This window comes from Pristiophorus japonicus, chromosome 3 (assembly GCF_044704955.1).
Source record: "Pristiophorus japonicus isolate sPriJap1 chromosome 3, sPriJap1.hap1, whole genome shotgun sequence".
Classification (NCBI taxonomy): Eukaryota; Metazoa; Chordata; class Chondrichthyes; family Pristiophoridae; genus Pristiophorus; species Pristiophorus japonicus.
The window spans coordinates 158,887,134-158,907,353 of record NC_091979.1 but is presented as its reverse complement, the minus strand read 5'-3'; the positions used below and the strand labels follow the sequence as shown (position 1 = coordinate 158,907,353).

General features: G+C 42.7%; 1 protein-coding gene across 2 annotated transcripts in view; it reads left to right on the top strand.

The window, feature by feature from the left end:
* Positions 1–20,220, top strand: part of armc8 (armadillo repeat containing 8) — a 143,505-nt gene that overhangs the window by 108,019 nt on the left and 15,266 nt on the right. For both annotated transcript variants that reach the window (XM_070875954.1, XM_070875953.1), the window contains exon 18: positions 1,900–1,995. In XM_070875954.1, coding sequence (XP_070732055.1) covers positions 1,900–1,995 — 96 coding nt within the window. The remainder of the gene's footprint in view (positions 1–1,899; positions 1,996–20,220) is intronic.

Sequence of the window (20,220 nt, the reverse complement as noted above, 5' to 3'; positions counted from 1 at the left end):
TCATCTCCGGAATCAACCTAGTGAACCTTCTCTGAACAGCCTCCAATATAAGTATATCCTTGCTGACTTCCCCCTTTGATCTTGTGAGAATTATGATCTGTATCCCCTAGTTACTACTTTCTGTCTCAAAACAATTCATTATTTTCTCGTTTGTGGTATAATTTTCCTAAATCTTCACTCCCCTTTCATACGTCTAATTTTAGAATGTATAAAATTGCAGCAGTTCTCTAATTGTGGCGCAACCAATGTCTTGTATAAATTCAACATTGCTTTCTTGCTTTTAAGATCGGTGCTACATATATAAAACCAAGAATACCATTTGTAGTTGATCAAGCAATTAAAAAAAATCACTGCAGCATTTATTAACAATTAATGTAAATAGGATTGAATGAGGAAAGAAATCTGAAGCAAAAAACCTTGCTTTCCCATTTACTTGGTATCAAGGCATTATTTGACTGAGTGTGGCATCAAGGAACCCTAGTAAAGTTGAAGCCAATGGGAATCGGAGGTGGCGGGGGGAGGGGGGGTGGTGCACTCACCACTTGCTGTTCATACATAGCACAAAGGAAGATGGTTGCGGTTGTTGGAGGTCAATCATCCCAGTCCCAGGCCATCGCTGCAGGAGTTCCTCAGGGCAGTGTCCTAGGCCCAACCACCTTCAGCTGCTTCATCAATGATCTTCCCTCCATCATAAGTTCAGAAGTGGGGATGTATGCTGATTGCACAGTGTTCAGTTCCATTCGCAACTCCTCAGATAATGAAGCAGTCCATGCCTGCATGAAGCAAGATCTGAATGACATTCAGGCTTGGGCTGATAAGTGGCAAGTAACAGTCACGTCACACAAGTATCAGGCAATGGCTATCTCCAACAAGCGTGAATCTAGCCACCACCCCCTGACATTCAAAGCCTTTACCATTGCCATCCTTTGGGGGAGGGGGGGTCACCATTGACTAGAAACTTAACTGGACCAGCCACATAAATACTGTGGCTACAAGAGCAGGTCAGAGGCTGTGTATTCTGTCTCATCCTTCTGACTCCTCAAAGTCTCTCCAGCATCTACAAGGCACAGGTCAGGAGTGTGATGGTATACTCTCCACTTGCCTGGATGAGTACAGCTCCAACAACACTTGAGAAGCTTGAGACCATCCAGGACACAGCAACCTGCTTGATCGGCACCCCATCCATCATCTTCAACATTCACTCCCTCCAGCACTGGCGCACCGTGGCTGCAGTATATACCTTCTACAAGATGGACTGCAGCAACTCGCCAAGGCTTCGACCGCACCTCCCAAACCCGCAATCTCTACCACTTAGAAGGACAAAGGAAGCAGGCGCATGGGAACACCATCACCTCCAAGTTCTCCTCCAAGTCACACGCCATCCTGACTTGGAAATATATCGCCTTTCCTTCATTGCCGCTGGGTCAAAATCCTGGAACTCCCTCCCTAACAGCACAGTGGGAGTATCTTCACCACACAGGCTGCAGCGGCGGCTCACCACCACCTTCCTAAAGGCAATTGGGGATGGTCAATAAATGCTGGCATTGCCAGCGATGCCCACATTCCAGGAATGAATAAAAAAAACTTCACGTTTTATCATTGTTCATTTTTATTTCACTGTTCAGAAAGTCTTAGCAACTGTTGTAGAATGGTGAAGTTCAATTTCTATTTCATTTACTAGTGTAAAAGGTTGTGCATGAAACAACTTTGGTTAAAGGTCATCCTCTAGAGTTGACAGCATCTTCTGTAGGCTCTTGCAGCTTTTATTTCATCAGTGCATGTTCATTGATTTGTATCACTTATTTATTTTAAGTTGTTGTATAAAGCAATTAAACATTGACGAGAAGTCTGCTAGCTTTTATTTTGAAAATATATAATGTGCCTCTGTTTTATTGCCAGCACATAGACCAGATAATGAGCACTCATGGAAAACAGATAATGCAAGCAGTGACTCTCATCCTTGAAGGGGAGCATAATATTGAAGTTAAAGAACAGGTAAATTTAAGCTTTTTGGAAATATTTGTTAAAATATGCTGAAGTATTTTCATTCGAATATATATGTTGTGCATATTGTCGGTGCAGCAGCCTGCAATTTATGCTTTTAACATGAAATATCCTAACATGAATTGGATATCAAAACTGACTTTGCAGTGATTTAATGTATTTTCCATGCAGTGTACTTGCCATAATTGGGTTAAATATAGATTCCATTGCATAGCACTGTTCTTTTAAGAATAGATGAAATGGCGGTTTCCGCGCTTCTTTTGAATGGATTTTTTTTTAAACATACTGATACTGGATAGATGCAGATTGTACCACACCTGCAAGCCATAATCGTATCTTCACCTGATTCCTGTTTGTTTTTTTCCAAAAGTTAGACTGATCATTTATAACTTGTACTAGTTTAGAAACTTAAAAAACATTATTTTCCCAGAATTTTACCTCAACATATTACAGTAGTGCATTTTGCTTACACGCACACATTGATGCAATGATTCTGCTGGCCTAGCTGTGCACATGATCAGACTGGTTAACAAAATAAAACTCTGAATATTAACTTATTGAATTATGAGTGAGCATCAAGCTTTCTGGAAGTGTGAACTGGATGTCAGTCACTTTGCGATGTTTTGATGCAATATCAATTCAGTGTATTTGTATTACAACAACAGTAACTGCTGGAATTTATACAGCGCCTTTAATGTAGAAAAACGCCCCAAGGCAGTTACACAGAGCTCTGACAATTAGCCAGCCAGATTCCAGACCCTAATCGTCAGTCAGCCATCTGACGATGGACCTCAACTGATCACCTGTTATCTGACTCAAGATCTCATCTGAACACTAGCCAACTAACCCCAATTGCCAACCAATCAGGCCTGCATCCTGGCCACTAGCCAATCAGCTGGGCCCTGGATCCCTTTGACTGGCTACCAAGCCTGGACCCTTTCCACCATTCCTGATGAACATGGCATCACTAACTTTACTCCCATCTCCTCCCTTCTCTCATCTGGCTCAGACCCTTCCCTCCTCCTTACTGTCAGCTCTGGAATGCCCCAATGTTCAACTTTTGGATACTTATATTCCTTGATTACATGCTTCCCCACGACAATATTCTCTAGCCATGGGTTTAGCTTCTGCTTCCAAAATGCTGAGCTTACCCACCTCTACCTCAACTCCGCCACTGATGATTTCATGACCTCATTGTGCTTTCTGACTGCTTATCCAAATCAAGTTGTGGATGAGCCAGAATTTTTCAAACTTAACATCAGCAAAGCTATAAAGCTCTGCACCCTAGCTCTTCCGTCTGTCTCAGCTGCTCGCTCGGGCTGCATGTGATGGTATGAAATCTTGGTATTCTTTTCAACCTTGAACTGATTTTTTAACCCATATGTTACAACCAAGATTGGCCTAGAAATTGGATAAGGCCCGAAAACGGACGTGGGCAGCACAAAGCGTTATGTGCCCATGCCGGTTAAAAGTGGTGCAGGCAGCATATGCAAAATTTGTGCAACCTGCTGATAATGATTGCAGTGCTGATCTCAGTGCTAAACGTGATGATTGCAGTGCTGATCTCAGTGCTAAACGTGATGACGGCATTTTATATGTATGCATTTTTGCCTTTGATGCTGTCTTTTCCAAAATTTGATTCTAAGAAAAACAGTATAAATTGTCTTGTTTCAGGACTCCGTGTAAATATGATTTACTAATAATATTTTTGTTTTGTTTCCTTGCACTTTATATTAAAATATGGAGAAGATATTTTAAATGCTATCTGGACTTGCATATGTTTACAGTTTTAAAAAATATAAAAATTTAAACTGGGTCCCATTTGGATGGTGCAACCTGTTTTTTCTTTTCAAAATGAGTATCTTGCTGTATAGATAGAACTCGGGAATAGCATTTAGATCCTTTTTCAGTCACTGAAGGCTTAACTCTACATCAGATTTCAAGTTATCCTTAATAAATGAGGTGCTTTTGTAGAAGTAGTTTGTTTTTCCACTTCCAGCCTATGGTTCTGCAGTTGCTATGGAGGCAATGACAGGTCAGAAAATTTTACCTTTACTGATGATTAATAAACTTGCTTTCAGGAACCTGCTCTGTTCAGGTTATTTTTGGATCTAATTAACGAGATCTCTAAGACTTGTATTAGAAAATAAGCAAACTTTGCAATACAAAATTAATTTCATACTTTTGTTTAAATTACTTGTTGACATCAATAATTACATTCTTAGCCAGCGCTTATTCTCTAGACTCTGTCAACATTTGTTCCTTTAGATGTTTCCGTGTCACTGATTCAAAGGAAGCATTAAAAGCAGTTGTTGAAATATCGACCATAAAGTTGATGTCTATCAACTTGATGTGGAAATGAAATATAGAACAAATGACAAATCTGTCACTCCTGAACAATAAGCAGTAACATTTGTTGGTACAGCTTGTGCAAATCATTGAGACATGCTTGGGCTCTACTCTCTCTATAAAAAAAAAGATATACAGGTACAGCCATGTTGGTGACTGCGCTCCCATTGTATTTAAAAGCTGGGCTGTGGTGATTATTAAAGTATGGTTACAGGTTATAAGCATTACGTGCTGACACCACACAGTTATGCAGTCATAACTGAGGAAGAAAGAAAAAGCTCACAATTTAAAAAAAACTTGTAACTTCAAAAGTTAATATTTTTAGTTGGTAACTTTTTTAAGATACTTATTCTGAATTGAGAGTATAATTACTTCATAGCATTGCAGAAGTTGTGTTGCAAGGATTCAGATGCATTGTTGCAAGGTTACTAGGATATAACATTTTTCCTCAGAAATGAACAAGTGAGGTCTGGAATTTGGGGTGTAAATGAATATGCTGGGTTCCTGCTCCAATAACACACCACTGGAAATTGCAGACTTGCTTATCTGTCAGCGATCCTTGCATTTACACTGAATGTACGGGAGCATATGCAAATTATACAGATGAAGAGCAAACTGGCCAATATGCAAAATTTACGATAGGCACCGGTGGTGGCATGTAGCACACTAATTAAAAGTAGATATTAGGGGCCTGTTATGTTCTAAATTGTCTGTAAAGAATTGCAATTGACATAAAAGTTATATTAGGTTGGATTCAGTACTTCTCACTTACCAGGTTTGATAGAAGAGGTTGATGAACGTCAAAGAAGGGTTGCCACAGAGATCAGATTTTGCAAGAGGGGCACTACCTGCACTTGCCTGTATCCAAGTACTATCTCTGCAGACTCGGGCACAGCTATTTGACCACATTAGAGGAAAAATGCTTTCATATGCTCTTGTCCAGCTGGGAGGCAATTATAGAAGTGTGCCATTTTTTGTAAATTGAGTTGCAGCCAACCTCGACCACAGGAACAACACTGCTAGCGACAATCGGAGCCAGCACTGCCCTAAAACCTTATTCCTTCAGCTCCTTCCCGAGTACTCCATGGGACATGTACATGTATCAAACTGATGCATTGTTTGGCAGGATCAACTGGTACAGTACAACCGGAACAGCAGCATGACACAACTGCCCACTTTCATCATATTACTGGATTCCCAAAGGATAGTGGACTCTTGTTGGTATCCATGTGGCCATTTAAACCCATATGACGCAATTCCTTTGTTTAAATGGACTCCATCAGTCTGTGGCTGGTCAGTATGATCAACATTGAATTGTGCAGGTCGCTGCCCATTTCCCAGGCAATAACCACTATTCTTTAATTCTAAGGCAATCATTTGTGCCGTCTTATTTGAAGGTGAACATAGACGGCAAAGATGGCTCCTCTGGGGCCAAGGTAGCCCTCTTTGGATATGATTATGGACTTCCTTGCCATGGACACAAGCTGAGTACAGCTACAATGAGACACATACTAATAAGATCATCTTCATCAGAGCATGCCTGAGAAATCTTGAAAGAGTTTCATATGCTTCAACAGATCAGAGGGTGCCTTACAGTACAGTGCCACCAGGATCTCAAAGATTATCGTCATTTGCTACAAAACTTTGCTTTGTGAAAAGGCTTTACTATGAAGGTGGAGGATGGTGAATGATAATCGAAGCAGGACACTGACCAAAAGGAAGTCCCTACAGAACCACTAGTGCAGCTAGGAAAGATCTTGCCCCCTGCCTCATACAAGACACGTTCAGCTAATTACCTGAGCTCACTCTTGAATGAAACCTCTATCAAATGTCGCAAAACATCTTTTCCTACATTGTCCCTAATCCTGCATCAACTTGCATCCTTTTCTGCTCCTTCGGAAATAAAATCCTTTGGACAAAGGTCAAATAAAGTGCTACTAATTTATTTGCCTGTCATATTTTCCCATAGTGCTCTCTTATTTCTGGTGTATTGTGGGCAATTTCTAATTCCTAACTTGGGGTTTCTGTGATTCTCCAGTGGGAGGAATAAGTGTTCTAACTCGCTGCAGGGTTTGACTGGAAGCCACTTTGGATTCAGGTGACCTTTTATATCCTTGTGCACGGTCCTGAGATGGCACTGCAGTTTTCTCTTCCACATCCATGATTGTGATGTCTGGCTGGTCCTGATCACTCTGGTACATCAGCACCTGGCGGGAAAAGCAGATGGCAAGGAGTATTGGATGGTACGAATGTGGCATTACATTGAGACACAGGTGCCTCACTTGTGCCTACTCCAACCATGGCCATGCTGCTGGGCATTGCCTCAGCCTGTCCAGTGATGGGTGTGGGAACAGACTTAATTGAAATAATGAAGCTTGCATTACTGCACAGATCTAGCTAGTGCTCTCCTCCAAACTTATAATTTATCTGGCTGTTCAAACAAACCACATCTACTTTAAGTGGTGTGTTGTCTATTATCGAGACGTTAGCGTCCTCGTCCAGGCCGACATCCCCAGCATTGAAGCACTGCCCGCACTTGATCAGCTCCGCTGTGCAGGCCACATAGTTTGCATGCCAGACACAAGACTCCCAAAGCAAGCGCTCTACTCTGAACTCCTTCACGGCAAACGAGTCAAAGGTGGGCAATGGAAATGTTTCAAGGACCCCCTCAAAGCCTCCCTGAAAAAGTGCAACATCCCCACTGACACCTGGGAGTCCCTGGCCAAAGACCGCCCTAAGTGGAGGAAGTGCATCCGGGAGGGTGCTGAGCTCCTAGAATCTCGTAGCCGAGAGCGTGCAGAAATCAAGCGCAGGCAGCGGAAAGAGCTTGCGGCAAACCAGTCCCACCCACCCCTTCCCTCAACGACTATTTGTCCCACCTGTGATAGAGACTGTGGTTCTCGTATTGGACTGTACAACCACCTAAGACCTCATGCTAAGAGTGGAAGCAAGTCTTCCTCGATTCCGAGGGACTGCCTATGATGGTGATGATGATATTGATAGTAGACAGCTATATATTGTGGCATGGACCATAATCCTAACAATATTAATCCCTTATTACCATCCGTTTGAGTATTGTTGACCAGTCTGCTGCGCTAACTCTTTCAAAGTATGGATTTATTTAATCCACACTTTGCTAAAACAATGGGATTTTGAAGTGAAGCAATATATTGAATGTGTCTTGGAAAAAATTACATGAAAAAGCTAAACTGAACTTCAGGTCAGAAGACCTTTTTAGATGATCAGGAAATTAATTGAAAAATTTGGAATTGATTTTTCTCTCGTCATTTGTTAGTTTCTGTGGGCTCAATTTTCCTCAGCATTTTTTGGGCATACTTGAAGAGTTATGCCTGATTTTTTTTTTTGTGGCCCAAGTACGCCAAAAAAATGTGTTGTAAGTTTCCCCTTAGGATCTCTTCGTGGCCTAACCTGAGGGGGATGGAGCCTTGATCTGTGCCAAAACGATCAGGTTGCAATGGTAACCTGTGAGTGCTGCCTGCCTGCCGGTGAGTTCTGTCAGTTCTCTATTACTATTCTTATGGAGTATTCAATGTTTAATCACAAAGTGATGAACCTATACAACTTTATCGAACTGCAAGTATTTTTGAACTAAATAATTCTCATTGGTAAAATAATTGTGTTTGGTGCATTGGAGCACCAATGTGTGCGTTCTGTGACTTCTCCTGCCTGCCGGTGCGATCTCTTGCGTTCTGCCTGCCTGCCAGTGATTTCTATCAGTTCTCCTGCCTGCCCCTAGCCCTGGCCGAGTGGCCTCCCAGTGTGATCGATCTCTTAGAAATCACCGGCAGACAGGAGCACTAAGAGATCGCACTGGGATGCCACTCGGCCAGTGCTAGGGGCGGGCAGGAGAACTGATCGTGCTCCTGCCTGCCAGTGATTTCTATCAGTTCTCCTAACCGCCCCTAGCCCTGGCCGAGTGGTCTCCTCCCTCCTGGTCAAAGACTCCCCCTGCCCCAATCCCCCTCCCTCAACCCCCCCCCCCCTGTCCTCGCCCCCTCCCTCTTCCCCCCCCCCCCCCCACCTCCCCCAATCCCCTTACCTTTCCTGCTGCTGCTGTCTGGACATCTGCACTTACCTGTGCTGATTTCTTTACCTGCACCGATTTCTTTAACTCTCCGCAAAGGTTTTCTCAAGTGGCCACATACGCTGGCCTAAGTAGTAATGGAGTAACTATTAGCTGGCCAAAGTTGCCTAAATAGCCAGAACTGACGTAGGTGGCTCCTTTTGAGAGAAAAAACTACAAAAAAAAGTAACTAAGCTGATGCAAATTGATTAGGGAAACTGGGGATTTTTAAGTTTCGCCAGAAAAAGCAGCCTACTCCAAAAAAAAATCGAACAAATCCTGGCCAAAATTGAGCCCTATATTTCCTACAAAACATATTAAATTTAAGTCTGGACAGCTATCTTGAGAATTATGTAAACAGTTTTTCATTGAATTCTAGTCCTACTTAAATGAGGTTCATGTACGTGAATTTACTTTCTGAAGCAATACAGGTTTTGGGCTGAAAAGCATTAGTAATTTGAGAGGAAGACATTGGAGAGAGCATTTATTTTAACGAAGCCCAAATTTGTTATCACAGGTAATTTATTTTTTGGAGGTAGACAATAAACTAAATTATTAGAAAAGAAAAATAACTGAATACTATCTATTCACTTGGAATTATTGAAGTAAATGTAAATAATCAACTGATTTTCACTAACTGAGAGGTAGCAGGGAAAGACAACGACTGCAAACGCAGTAAAACGTTCAAATAAGGATACAAAGAGGCCAAGGAAGAAAATTAAATGCTTTTGTACAAATGAAAGGGGTATTAGAAATAAACGAGAACTAGGGATAAAGCTGCCTAATGTAAATATTGCCTTTGGGTCACTTGCAGGTGGTTGTTAGTAAAAGATGAACATGAAATGGAGCCAAGAGGGTATAGAATGCTTTAAAGATAGCAGATAGTGAATCTTTAATGCAAAGAAAGAGTGCTACAGGCGATTGTAACATAATAGGTATTTTAATATTAGAGCAATGAGGCAATCAGAAGGAAGGGGCAAAAGTACGTAATTTTAGAGGTAGTCAATCCTAAATTGGATGTAATATTTAGCAGACCGTTGGATTTGATAACCTTGGAAGTGAGTGAATGCTTGGGTTCTAGTAATCATTATGCAGTTAGATTTATTATAATGTAATATATTCAAATTTAAAAGTTAAGGCCAAAGTAACAATGCAGATGCAATTAACTTTAGAATAGCAGAATTTAGGGCTATGTGAATTCCAGGGAGAATTGAATGAGAAAGAGAATTAGAAAGTAAAGTAACAGAAGAAAAATGTTTTTTTTAAAAGCTCATTTAAGGGAGGTGAAAGGAAGTATATTCCCATGAAGAGAAAAATATCAAGACCAAATCCTCTGGCTGAATAAAAAGGGGCAAAAGTAGCTTAAAGACTAAGCAGGTTTAAAAAATACAAGAAAACAGAGCAACGAAAACTGGTAACTGAAGGCTGATTTAGAAGGAACAAGAGAATGATGGAAATGGAAAGGCAGATGGTAGATAGCAGCAAGAAAGATCTAATTTTTTAGCTGTGTATTAGTATAAAGAGAATTAAAGGGCAGATAGGCTGCTCAAAGAATGGCATGTATAAAAATGTAAAGCAGGATCAGAAAATCTGGTGTGTAAAATGAATTTAGTATTGTCAGTCTTTACTAGTGAATATTGTGAAGAGATTACTCAGGTGCTAAATTTATACTGAAATCTATAACCTCCGTACAGTCAAAATCACATTATGATAAAACTTGAATCCGTATCTACAAAGCACTTGTACTAGAAGGACTGCCTTCTAGAAATGGCAACAGAACAAGAGGAAGTAGATCAGACCAAATTTTTAGGAGTTCCCTCACCACAAAGGTTGTGACACAGCCCTCTGGGGAGATGTGATTGGCAGAGAGGGGGTAGGGAAAGCCAATTCCAGCGGTACCCTACTCCTGACAAAATGTCTAGAACATGAACTCCTCATTACCAACATGCTGTTCCGCCAGAGGGACAAATACAAGACATCATGGCAACACCCTCGTTCCACCTGCTTGACTATGATATCGTCTGAGCCAGGGATCGCAAGGATGTGCACATCACCCGCGTTATGACGACTGCTGGACGGACCACCGCCTAATCCGATCCATCATCAACATTAACATTGCTCCAAAGCAGAGGGGACAGCAGAAGGAGTTCCGCAAAAAAGTTACTGCCGGGGCACTTAGAGACCCAGCTAAGAGAGCCCTATACAGCCAGCGCCTTACAGCCAATCTGGCATGCCTTGATGACCCTGAGATGCAGACCATAGCGTTTGGTCTGCCCTCCAGGCCTCTATAACCAGTGCCTGTGAAGAGACACTTGGTCACTCAACCAGAAAACATCAGGACTGGTTTGATGAAAATGATCAGGAGATTGAAGAACTAATAGATCGCAAGCGCAAAGCATTTCTGAGCCTCAAGCAACAGCCCAACTCGGGAGCTGCAAAACAACATTACAGACGGCTCAAGGCTCAGGTCCAACAAAAAACCCGGGACCTAAAGAACAGGTGGTGGATGGAGATACAACAACTGGCCGACAGCCACGATATGTGAGGATTCTTCACTGCAGTCAAGGCCACCTACGGTCCAAACTCCCAAGGCTCCAACCCACTCCTGACCAAGAACGGGGAAACACTCATCGAGGACACCGAGGCTTTTGGGGCCCACTGGAAGGAGCACTTTGAAGATCTCCTCAATCAAGACTCTGCCTTTGACTCGAGTGTTCTCGATTCCATCCCGCAGCACGCCACCCGCCACCAATTCAGTGAAACTCCAACGTTGCACGAGGTTGGTAAAGCCATAAAACAGCTCAAGAATAACAAGGCTATGGGTGCGGATGGAATCCCTGTTGAGACGCTAAAATATGGCGGAGAGGCACTGTTAGCGCGGATACATGACCTTATCTCGCTCATTTGAAGGGAGGAGAGCAAGCCGGGAGATCAGAGATGCAGTGATTGTGACCATTTTTAAAAAGGGGGACAAGTCCGACTGCGGCAACTACAGGGGAATCTCCCTGCTTTCAGCCACTGGGAAAGTTGTCGCTCAAATTCTCCTCAATCGTCTTCTCCCTGTGGCCGAGGAGTTCCTCCCGGAATCACAATGCGGATTTCGTCCCCTACGGGGCACAACAGACATGATCTTTGCAGCGCGCCAGTTGCAGGAAAAATGCAGGGAGCTGCGCCAGCCCTTATACATGGCCTTTTTCGATCTTACAAAGGCCTTTGACACTGTTAACCGTGAGGGTCTATGGAGCATCGTCCTCCGTTTCAGATGCCCCCAAAAGTTTGTCAACATCCTTCGCCTGCTTCATGATGACCTGCAGGCCGTGATCCTTACCAACAGATCCATTACAGACCCAATCCATGTCCGGACTGGGGTCAAACAGGGCTGTGTTATCGATCCAGCCCTCTTTTCAATCTTCCTTGCCGCCATGCTCCACCTCACAATCAACAAGCTCCCCGCTGGAGTGGAACTAAACTACAGAACCAGTGGGAAGCTGTTTAACCTACGCCGCATCCAGGCCAGGTCCAAGATCACTCCAACCTCTCATTGAGCTGCAATATGTGGACGATGCCTGAGTCTGTACACATTCAGAGGCTGAACTCCAGGATATAGTCAATGTATTCACTGAAAGCATGGACCTTACGCTTAACATCCGTGAGACAAAGGTCCTTCATCAGCCTGTCATCGCCGCTCAGCACTGCCCTCCAATCATCAAGATCCACGACGCGGCCCTGGACAACGTGGACCATTTCTCATATCTCGGGAGCCTCTTATCAACAAAGGCAGACATTGATGCGGAGATTCAGCATCGCCTCCAGTGCGCCAGCGCAGCCTTCGGCTGCCTGCGGAAAAGAGTGAAGACCAGGCCCTCAAATCTACCACCAAACTCCTGGTCTACAGGGCTGTAGTAATACCCGCCCTCCTGTATGGGTCTGAGGCATGGACGATGTATCGAAGACACCTCAAGTCACTAGAGATACATCACCAACGATGTCTCCGCAAGATCCTGCAAATCTCCTGGGAGGACAGGCGCACTAACACCAGTGTCCTCGACCAGGCTAACATCTCCAGTATTGAAGCACTGACCACACTCGATCAGCTTCGCTGGGCAGGCCACATAGCATGCATGCCAGATACGAGACTCCCTAAGCAAATGCTTTACGTGGAGCTCCTTCATGGTAAACGAGCCAAAGGAGGACAGCGGAAATGTTCTCAGGACACCCTCAAAGCCTCCCTGGTAAAGTGCGACATCACCACTGACACCTGGGAGACCCTGGCCGCAGACCACCCGAGGTGCAGAAAGTCCATCCGGGAGGGTGTGAGCTCTTTGTCTCGACGCAAGGAGCATGAAGAGGCCAGGCGCAGGCAGCGGAAGGAATGCGCGGCAAACCAGTCCTACCGACCCCTTCCCCGGATGAATGTCTGTCCCACCTGTAACACGGTCTGTGGCTCTCGTATCGGACTGTTCAGCCATCAAAGAACTCACTTTGGGAGTGGAAGCAAGTCCTCCTCGATTCTGAGGAACTGCCTATGATGATGATGTGCCTGACCTGCCCAGCAAATGCTATCCCAGTATTCAAAGAGATGAGTTATGAACTTGGGAGTGATGAACTAATTGGGCTAGACAAGTGGAGGATGCTATCAATGTTCATGAGAGGATTACAGAACCCATAGGGAGTGATGATGAGTTGCCATGTTTTAGAAACAATAGGTTATGGCTTGCTATCTATTGTAAATCCATGAGTAATTTAAGTTGCAGTTATAGCCTGCGACTGGTACATGTACAATGTGAAACAAAGGCCACAAGACTGGAGTTCTACTGCAGACTGCAACTTGCCTGCTGGGAAAGAGCTGTCCATTTGCATATTTACACACTTCTCCCTCAACAGCAGCAATTTTCTAATAAGATAGTGCAGGTATCCGTATTCAATTTCTTGTAACATTAAAAAAAAATCATTACTCAGTTAATAAATTGCCAGGAAATCGATCCAGCTGATGGCTATGAAGATATTATTTGAAGAAAAGCAATTAGTTCTCCCAGTTATGCAAAATACTGCAAATGCTGGAAATCTAAAACAAAAATGAAAATGCTGGAAACACTGAGCAAGTCGGGCAGCATCTGTAAAGAAAGGAAGGTGGTTAATATTTCAGACTCGGCCCTTCAGGGCTCTGATGAGCTGTGCCTGAAATGTTAACATTCTTCCTTTCTTTATAAATCCTGCTTGACTTGCTGACTGTAGCACTTTCTGTTTCTGTTTTAATTCTCCCAGTTACCTGGCCAACATTCTTCCCTCAACCAGCATCATGTGCACATTGGTTGCAGCATTTCTTGTATAACAGTATCTGCACTTCAAAAATAATCCATTGCTTTGGGACATCCTGAAGATGGGGAAAGAAAGAAGAAAGGCTTGGATTTATATAGTGCCTTTCATGATCACTGGGCGTCTCAAAGTGCTTTACAGCCAATTAAGTACTTTTGGAGTGTAGTCACTGTTGTAATGTGGGAAACGCAACAGCCAATTTGCACACAAGCAAGCTCCCACAAACAGCAATATAATTATGACCAGATATTGTTTTTGTTATGTTGATTGAAGGATAAATATTGGCCAAGATAAGACACTAAACAAATACAAGTTCTTTCTTGCAGCAGAATCAGTATTGCTATCTCGTAAATTTATTGCAAGACTGTGATTTTTAATGAAAATTTAGCCTCATCATCTAGTAATTCAACTCTCAAAACTCAGGATTTTTTTTTCTACTGTATTGATTGGTGCACTGAAACATTAATCTTCGTCATGGCTTCAATGATCGGCTGCTGCTAGGACATGTGGGTTGGGGTTATTCCTAAAAGGAGGCAGCTGTTTCAGCCAATATTAGACTGTGGTGGGAGGGCGGATCCTTTTTTACACGTGCTGCAGGAGAAAAAATCAGTGAAGAAATCGAGGGTGTGGAAACTCAAGATGATGATTGGATTTTACTCATGCAGGATCGGATGCACCATCTCCTTGCATATTATCAAACTGGGAGTTCAAGATCCAACCCACATGCCGATATTAAGTTTTAAACACACACTCCCAGAAAGTTCAACCATACCCCCCACCCACCCCCCAACAAAACTAAAGGCCATAAAAGTTTTGTTGGACGGATCGGTAACTGAAGCCCCTCTTTTTTTTTATTGCTTAATTTGCATTGGGTTACAACATTGAAATGAAAAAATGAGTACATGCAATCGCTGCTCCTTATCTACACTCTCATCAATATCATAGGCAGTCCCTCGAACAAGGATGACTTGCTTCCACACCAAAAGGAACGAGTTCGCAGATGTTTCAATGAAGGATCTGATATATTCTAGTCCTGAACTCGAGGTGGAAGATGCCTGTGTGTGGATTTTTTTAATGTTTGGTGACTGTTGCACATCAGCCACCACATGGGCTTGACAGAGCTAAGCCTTTATCCAGTGGCAAGGGTTAACCATAATCCAGTGGCAAGGGTTAACCATGACGACTGGAGACCTGCTCTGCTGCACTGACCTAGTGTGCACACATCGCAGTATGGGCTGGCCCGTGCTGCCCCTGGGCACTCGGCTCGTTAGGGCCCTGTACTCCATTTGCAGCACCTCCGTTATAATATCTCAATGCTCCTCCATCACGATCTCTCTCCGCTCCTCTGCCACAAAACATTCGCCGCACCTCCCGCGACCGCTCACCGAATCTCAGCCACGATCCCTCACCGCACCTCTGCCCTGATCAACAGCTGCATTTCTGCCTCGATCTCTCGCCGCTTCTCCACCTCGATCATTGTCACATCTCCACCACGATCTCTTGCTGCTCATCCGCCCAGACCATCCCGCTCCTCTGCTGTACCTGGGTCCCGCCAATGTTCCTGCCCACGCTCCAAACGGCAACCTTTTGATGACGTCACCCAGTCGCCCACCGCGAAGCCGTCAATATAAGTCTGTCGACACATGCACTCTGCCCGTGACCAACCCCCACTGGGTTTGTTCCACAAGGCTGACTGACTGACTGCACGCAGTACATTGAAAGGAACAGCTTGTGCAGCAAAAGTATTTAAATTCAAATGAGGAGCCCACCAGGACAATTACAACCCCCCACTCGCACACATCTGCTATACTTCATTTAAATGTGCTGAAATGTAAGAGGGGGAAACAGTAAACAAATCATGATAACTATCTGCATCAATACCACAACACTTGAATAAAATCAAACAGCCAATACCATTCCATTCCACTCCATACCATACCATCACCGATACCATTTCATTTCCATAATTACCCAACCACCTACCATTCCGATCCCATGACAACTAAATACTTGGGCCATTTGGCTTCACGTAACTAATTATAACAGTTGCATATTCCTTCCTGAATACTTGGATTTATAATTTGTTTGGCTTCCTGTCTGTTTGCAATGATGTTGTTTTAACACTTCTGTCTGTATATTGGTAATTATAAAAGTATTTTACAATATTTCCTGTTTTATTTGCAATTAATAGTTTTGCAACTACCCTTTTTACATATTTGGAAAAACAGTATTTTAACTATTCCACTAAATTTGTAAATGTTTTCTTTCCTATATATTTGCTGTTATGAAGCTTTAGCTCCGTGATAGCAGTCTCTGCTTTGAGTCAGAAGGTCATAAGTTCAAGCCCCACTCTAGAGACTTGCGCACTTAATCAAAGCTGTCACTTTACATAAGAACATAAGAAATAGGAGCAGGAGAAGGCCATACGGCCCCTCGAGCCTACTCCGCCATTTAATATGATCATGGCTGATCCGATCATGGACTCGGGTCCACTTCCCTGCCTGCTCTCCATAACCCCTTATTCCCTTACTTACCGTTTAAGAAACTGTCTATTTCTGTCTTAAATTTATTCAATGTCCCAGCTTCCACACCTCTCTGAGGCAGCGATTCCACAGATCCACAACCCTCTGAGAAGGGTTTTCTCCTCATCTCAGTTTTAAATGTGTGGCCCCTTATTCTAAGATTATGCCCCCTAGTTCTACTTTCCCCTATCAGCTGAAACATTCTCTCCATCGACCTTGTCAAGCCCCCTCATAATCTTATACATTTCAATAAGATCACCTCTCATTCTTCTGAATTCCAATGAGTAAAGGCCCAACCTACTCAACGTTTCCTCATAAGTTAACCCCCTCATCTCTGGAATCAACCTTGTGAACCTTCTCTGAACTGCCTCCAAATCAAGTATATCCTTTCGTAAATATGGAAACCAAAACACCATGCAGTATTCCAAGTGTGGCCTCATCAATACCCTGTACAACTGAGCAAGACTTCCTTGCTTTTATACTCCATCCCCTTTGCAATAAAGGCCAAATGCAGTACTAAGGGAAGGCTGCACTGTCTGAGGTGCCGTCTTTCAAATGAGACATTAAAATGAGGCCATGTTTGCTCTCTCAAGTGGATGTTAATCCAGTGGCGCGATTCAAAGAAGGTAAATAGAGTCCTAATATTAGACCTAGCACAAAACTTTGGTCATTCATTTGGATTTCGTGCTGGAGGTTCAATGTGCCATTGATATGCAGATAGTCTTTTTTTGTTTTTCCTTTGTTCCCTGCTCTCTTGTTGGGGCACAGTGGCTCCTCCATTATTTCATCCAAATGGCTAGTCTTCATAAGTGAGCTTGGATAGTGAGTACCAACAGGCAATACAACCGTGGGCGGATTATAGTGAAGCGCAATCCTGTCCATACCCGTCATCCACACGCACGCACCTGCAGAAAGTGATGAACAGGAACCATGGCTATTTTTCCTGGCATTTGTACCAATGCCACTGCTGCTTCAGTTGAGAAGAATAAACTAAGCACAGACTATGGTTTCAAATATGAACTTTCCTGCTTTGTGTGACTCGGTACCACACAGAGTGGTGCATTTACCAACTTGAGCATTGATCTCTACTGTGCTACCCACAAGTCCACCCCAGGTGGTGCTCACTCTTTGTATGAGGAACATCCTAATATCAGTTTTAAATTGGTTTACTGGTTTAAAAGATAGAAACTCAACTCCATGACAGATGTGGTTACTAGTCAACCTTTTCCGGCATGGCTTTATTCCTCTTCCTATACTCTCTTGTTTAGTTGCCTTATTCATCCGATGTTGCTTTCTTGCAGTAACCTTGCACTGTATGACATAGGTGACATTAGGAGATCTCTGCAAAATGCATTGCTCTGTTTGATCTGTTGCACTATACACTGATTTTATTTAGATAATTACTAGATAGGAAAATTGGTGGAATCACTTTTCAGTTGTCCCTAGCCAATAGTTTGTGTCAGCTTGATGCTGATGGTAAGCAGTAATATCAGGTTGGATGCAAAAGAACTTTCTGTAAAGTCCACCAGATGGTGCTAATTAACTAGCTCTTCATCTCCTTTATGGCAAAATGGAATTATATATTCAGATAAAATTGCTGTCACCATCAAATGCTTTCTGTAGTGCAATTTGATGCATTTTTTAGTAAAGTATTAAATTGAAGTAATAAATAAATGATGCAGCGATAGAGTTTTGAATAGTCTACAGATTAACTAAAATATCAGGCCATGTACAATAAAAAGCTGATCCGATGGCATAACAAGCACAATACCCCATCACAGCATATGTGGCATGAATTGAATAGTGTTGAGTTTGCAGTCAGCAGCAAAGGAACAGCCCTCGTCATTCATCTCAACAAAAGCTGCCCACAGTTTTAATGGGCTCCAGAGCGCAGTCTTCCTCTTTTCCAACATCAGTTTGAATTTGACGCCCTTTACAGGTGATCTGTGGCCTCTGTGTACAGGGAAAGCAGCCAGTAGGCTGATCAACCAATCAGACTGAAGAATCCTCAGATGGCAAAGCAGAAACTTTTTTTTTTTAAAAAAAAAGGAAATATAAATTAAATATAAGTCATGGTACAGAAAGCGAAACAAAGATTGGGACATGCAGGTGGAGAAGGGAGAAACTTAAACAGAAAAACACCAGCTTAATTTAAAAAAAAGATACATTTTTAAATATGCAACATTAATTTTCTTGGGGAATGAGATTCCACACTTGTAAAATTATTTTTTCAGGACCAGAGAGATTGTTTAGCAGTAATTATGACTTGCTATGCTGTTTAAAAACTCAGTTACTCCTGATTGAGCAAGGTTTAAGCTTTAGTGCAATAATTGTGGGTAATTAGTTTGTTTATGCCTTAACAGTGCTTTCTGCAGATTCCATCAGTGAAGACTGGAACAGCGCCCCCTATGGAGGAGCAGGGTATCTCTGACAGCAACTTTGAGATTTCTGTGTTTAACTGCGCATGTATGGACGCCAGAAGTTGCTGTCCGTTTTACCCAGTAATAATGGCAAGCATTGACAACCTCGCCATTATTACTACAGCAAATTCCGGACCATTATGTTTCAAAATAATTTGACTTATTATACTGTACTACGGTCCTGTCATGTCACAAAATTCAAGTGTAGCTTTTAATCTGTGGTTGGCTTGATATTTTAATGTGGCTGGTTTGAGACATGGGTTGCAGTAGATGTATATCTTTTTGTTTCTCTATTTGTGAAGGATCTGCTTTGGAGAGTCTCAGTTCTGTCTTAGCTTTGTACTTCATTAAAAGCCCAGTAATCACAGTCCTACTACTCAGGTTGAATTTGAAGCTGTTTGTTGATGTACTTGTCTACAATCTTTTTGCAAAATGTCATTAGCTTGTGTATGGCAACAAAAATAATTGGGAAACTTTAGCATATTGTTATACAATTTCCATTCACAGTCAGTAAACATGTTCAAAGTACAACGTAACAAAATTCTTGTAGAAATAGCTGCTTATATATTAGCAGAAATGTAAGCAGGTTTTCTTAATTGATTTGATCTTAATTATGTGCCCAATTACATGAACTGCATTGAGCTTACTTTACAATTAATAATAATTTTATTGCTAAAAAGCTTTAATCTGCCACTGGTCATAGAATTGCTAATATATTAGATAATACTTATAGATAATTATATAGAGCCACATCTTGTTGAAAGATCTGTGGTTCACACACTGATAGACTTTGAAGTTATGTTGCTACATAGGCAAACATATAAGGCATTCTGCAGTAGAGATGTTTAACAAACTCATAAGATGACTGGTCAGTTAATTCTTTTTGGTCGTATTTAATTGGGGAAGGAATGTATAGTGGGACACTGTAGAATTCTCCAGTATTTTTAAAATTGTACTACAGGGTCTTTAATGTCCATCTGAGTCACTAGAATAGGCAGCCAGGACCTTGGTTTATCATTTCATCTGAGGGACAGTGGGGTAGAATTTGGCCAGTACAGATTTCTGGTGCACTCACCAGAGGTGCACCGCTTTTGTCTGCCTCGAAGTGCTCCAAAAATCTTCGGGCAGAGTTTGTCTGCTCCCCAGCTTCTCAATGGTGGCGTAGCGTGGCCACTGGATTCGGGGGCGGAGCCAGGTCTCGGCGCTGAAAACAGTGCCGGGATCTCTGCACATGTGTGCTAGAGTGTGCGTGCATGCGCAGTAGCTCCTCGCCCCCAAAATCTGAGTGTGTGCTGCAGCCTGTGTGGGAGGGGCCGAAGCGCGCCGCCCCTATCCCTGGCCAAATGGTCTCCCTCATCGATGGTTGGGCGGTGTTTTGATAGGACTTCTATTTTTTATTTGTTATTGATTGATTGCTTATTACTTTGGTCTTGGTGCTTTAGGTGCAGGGTTCCTTCTATTTTTTAATTAATTAATTGCTTATTACTTTTTGTGCTTTGTTTAGTGCTTTGTAAGTCTTGGTGCT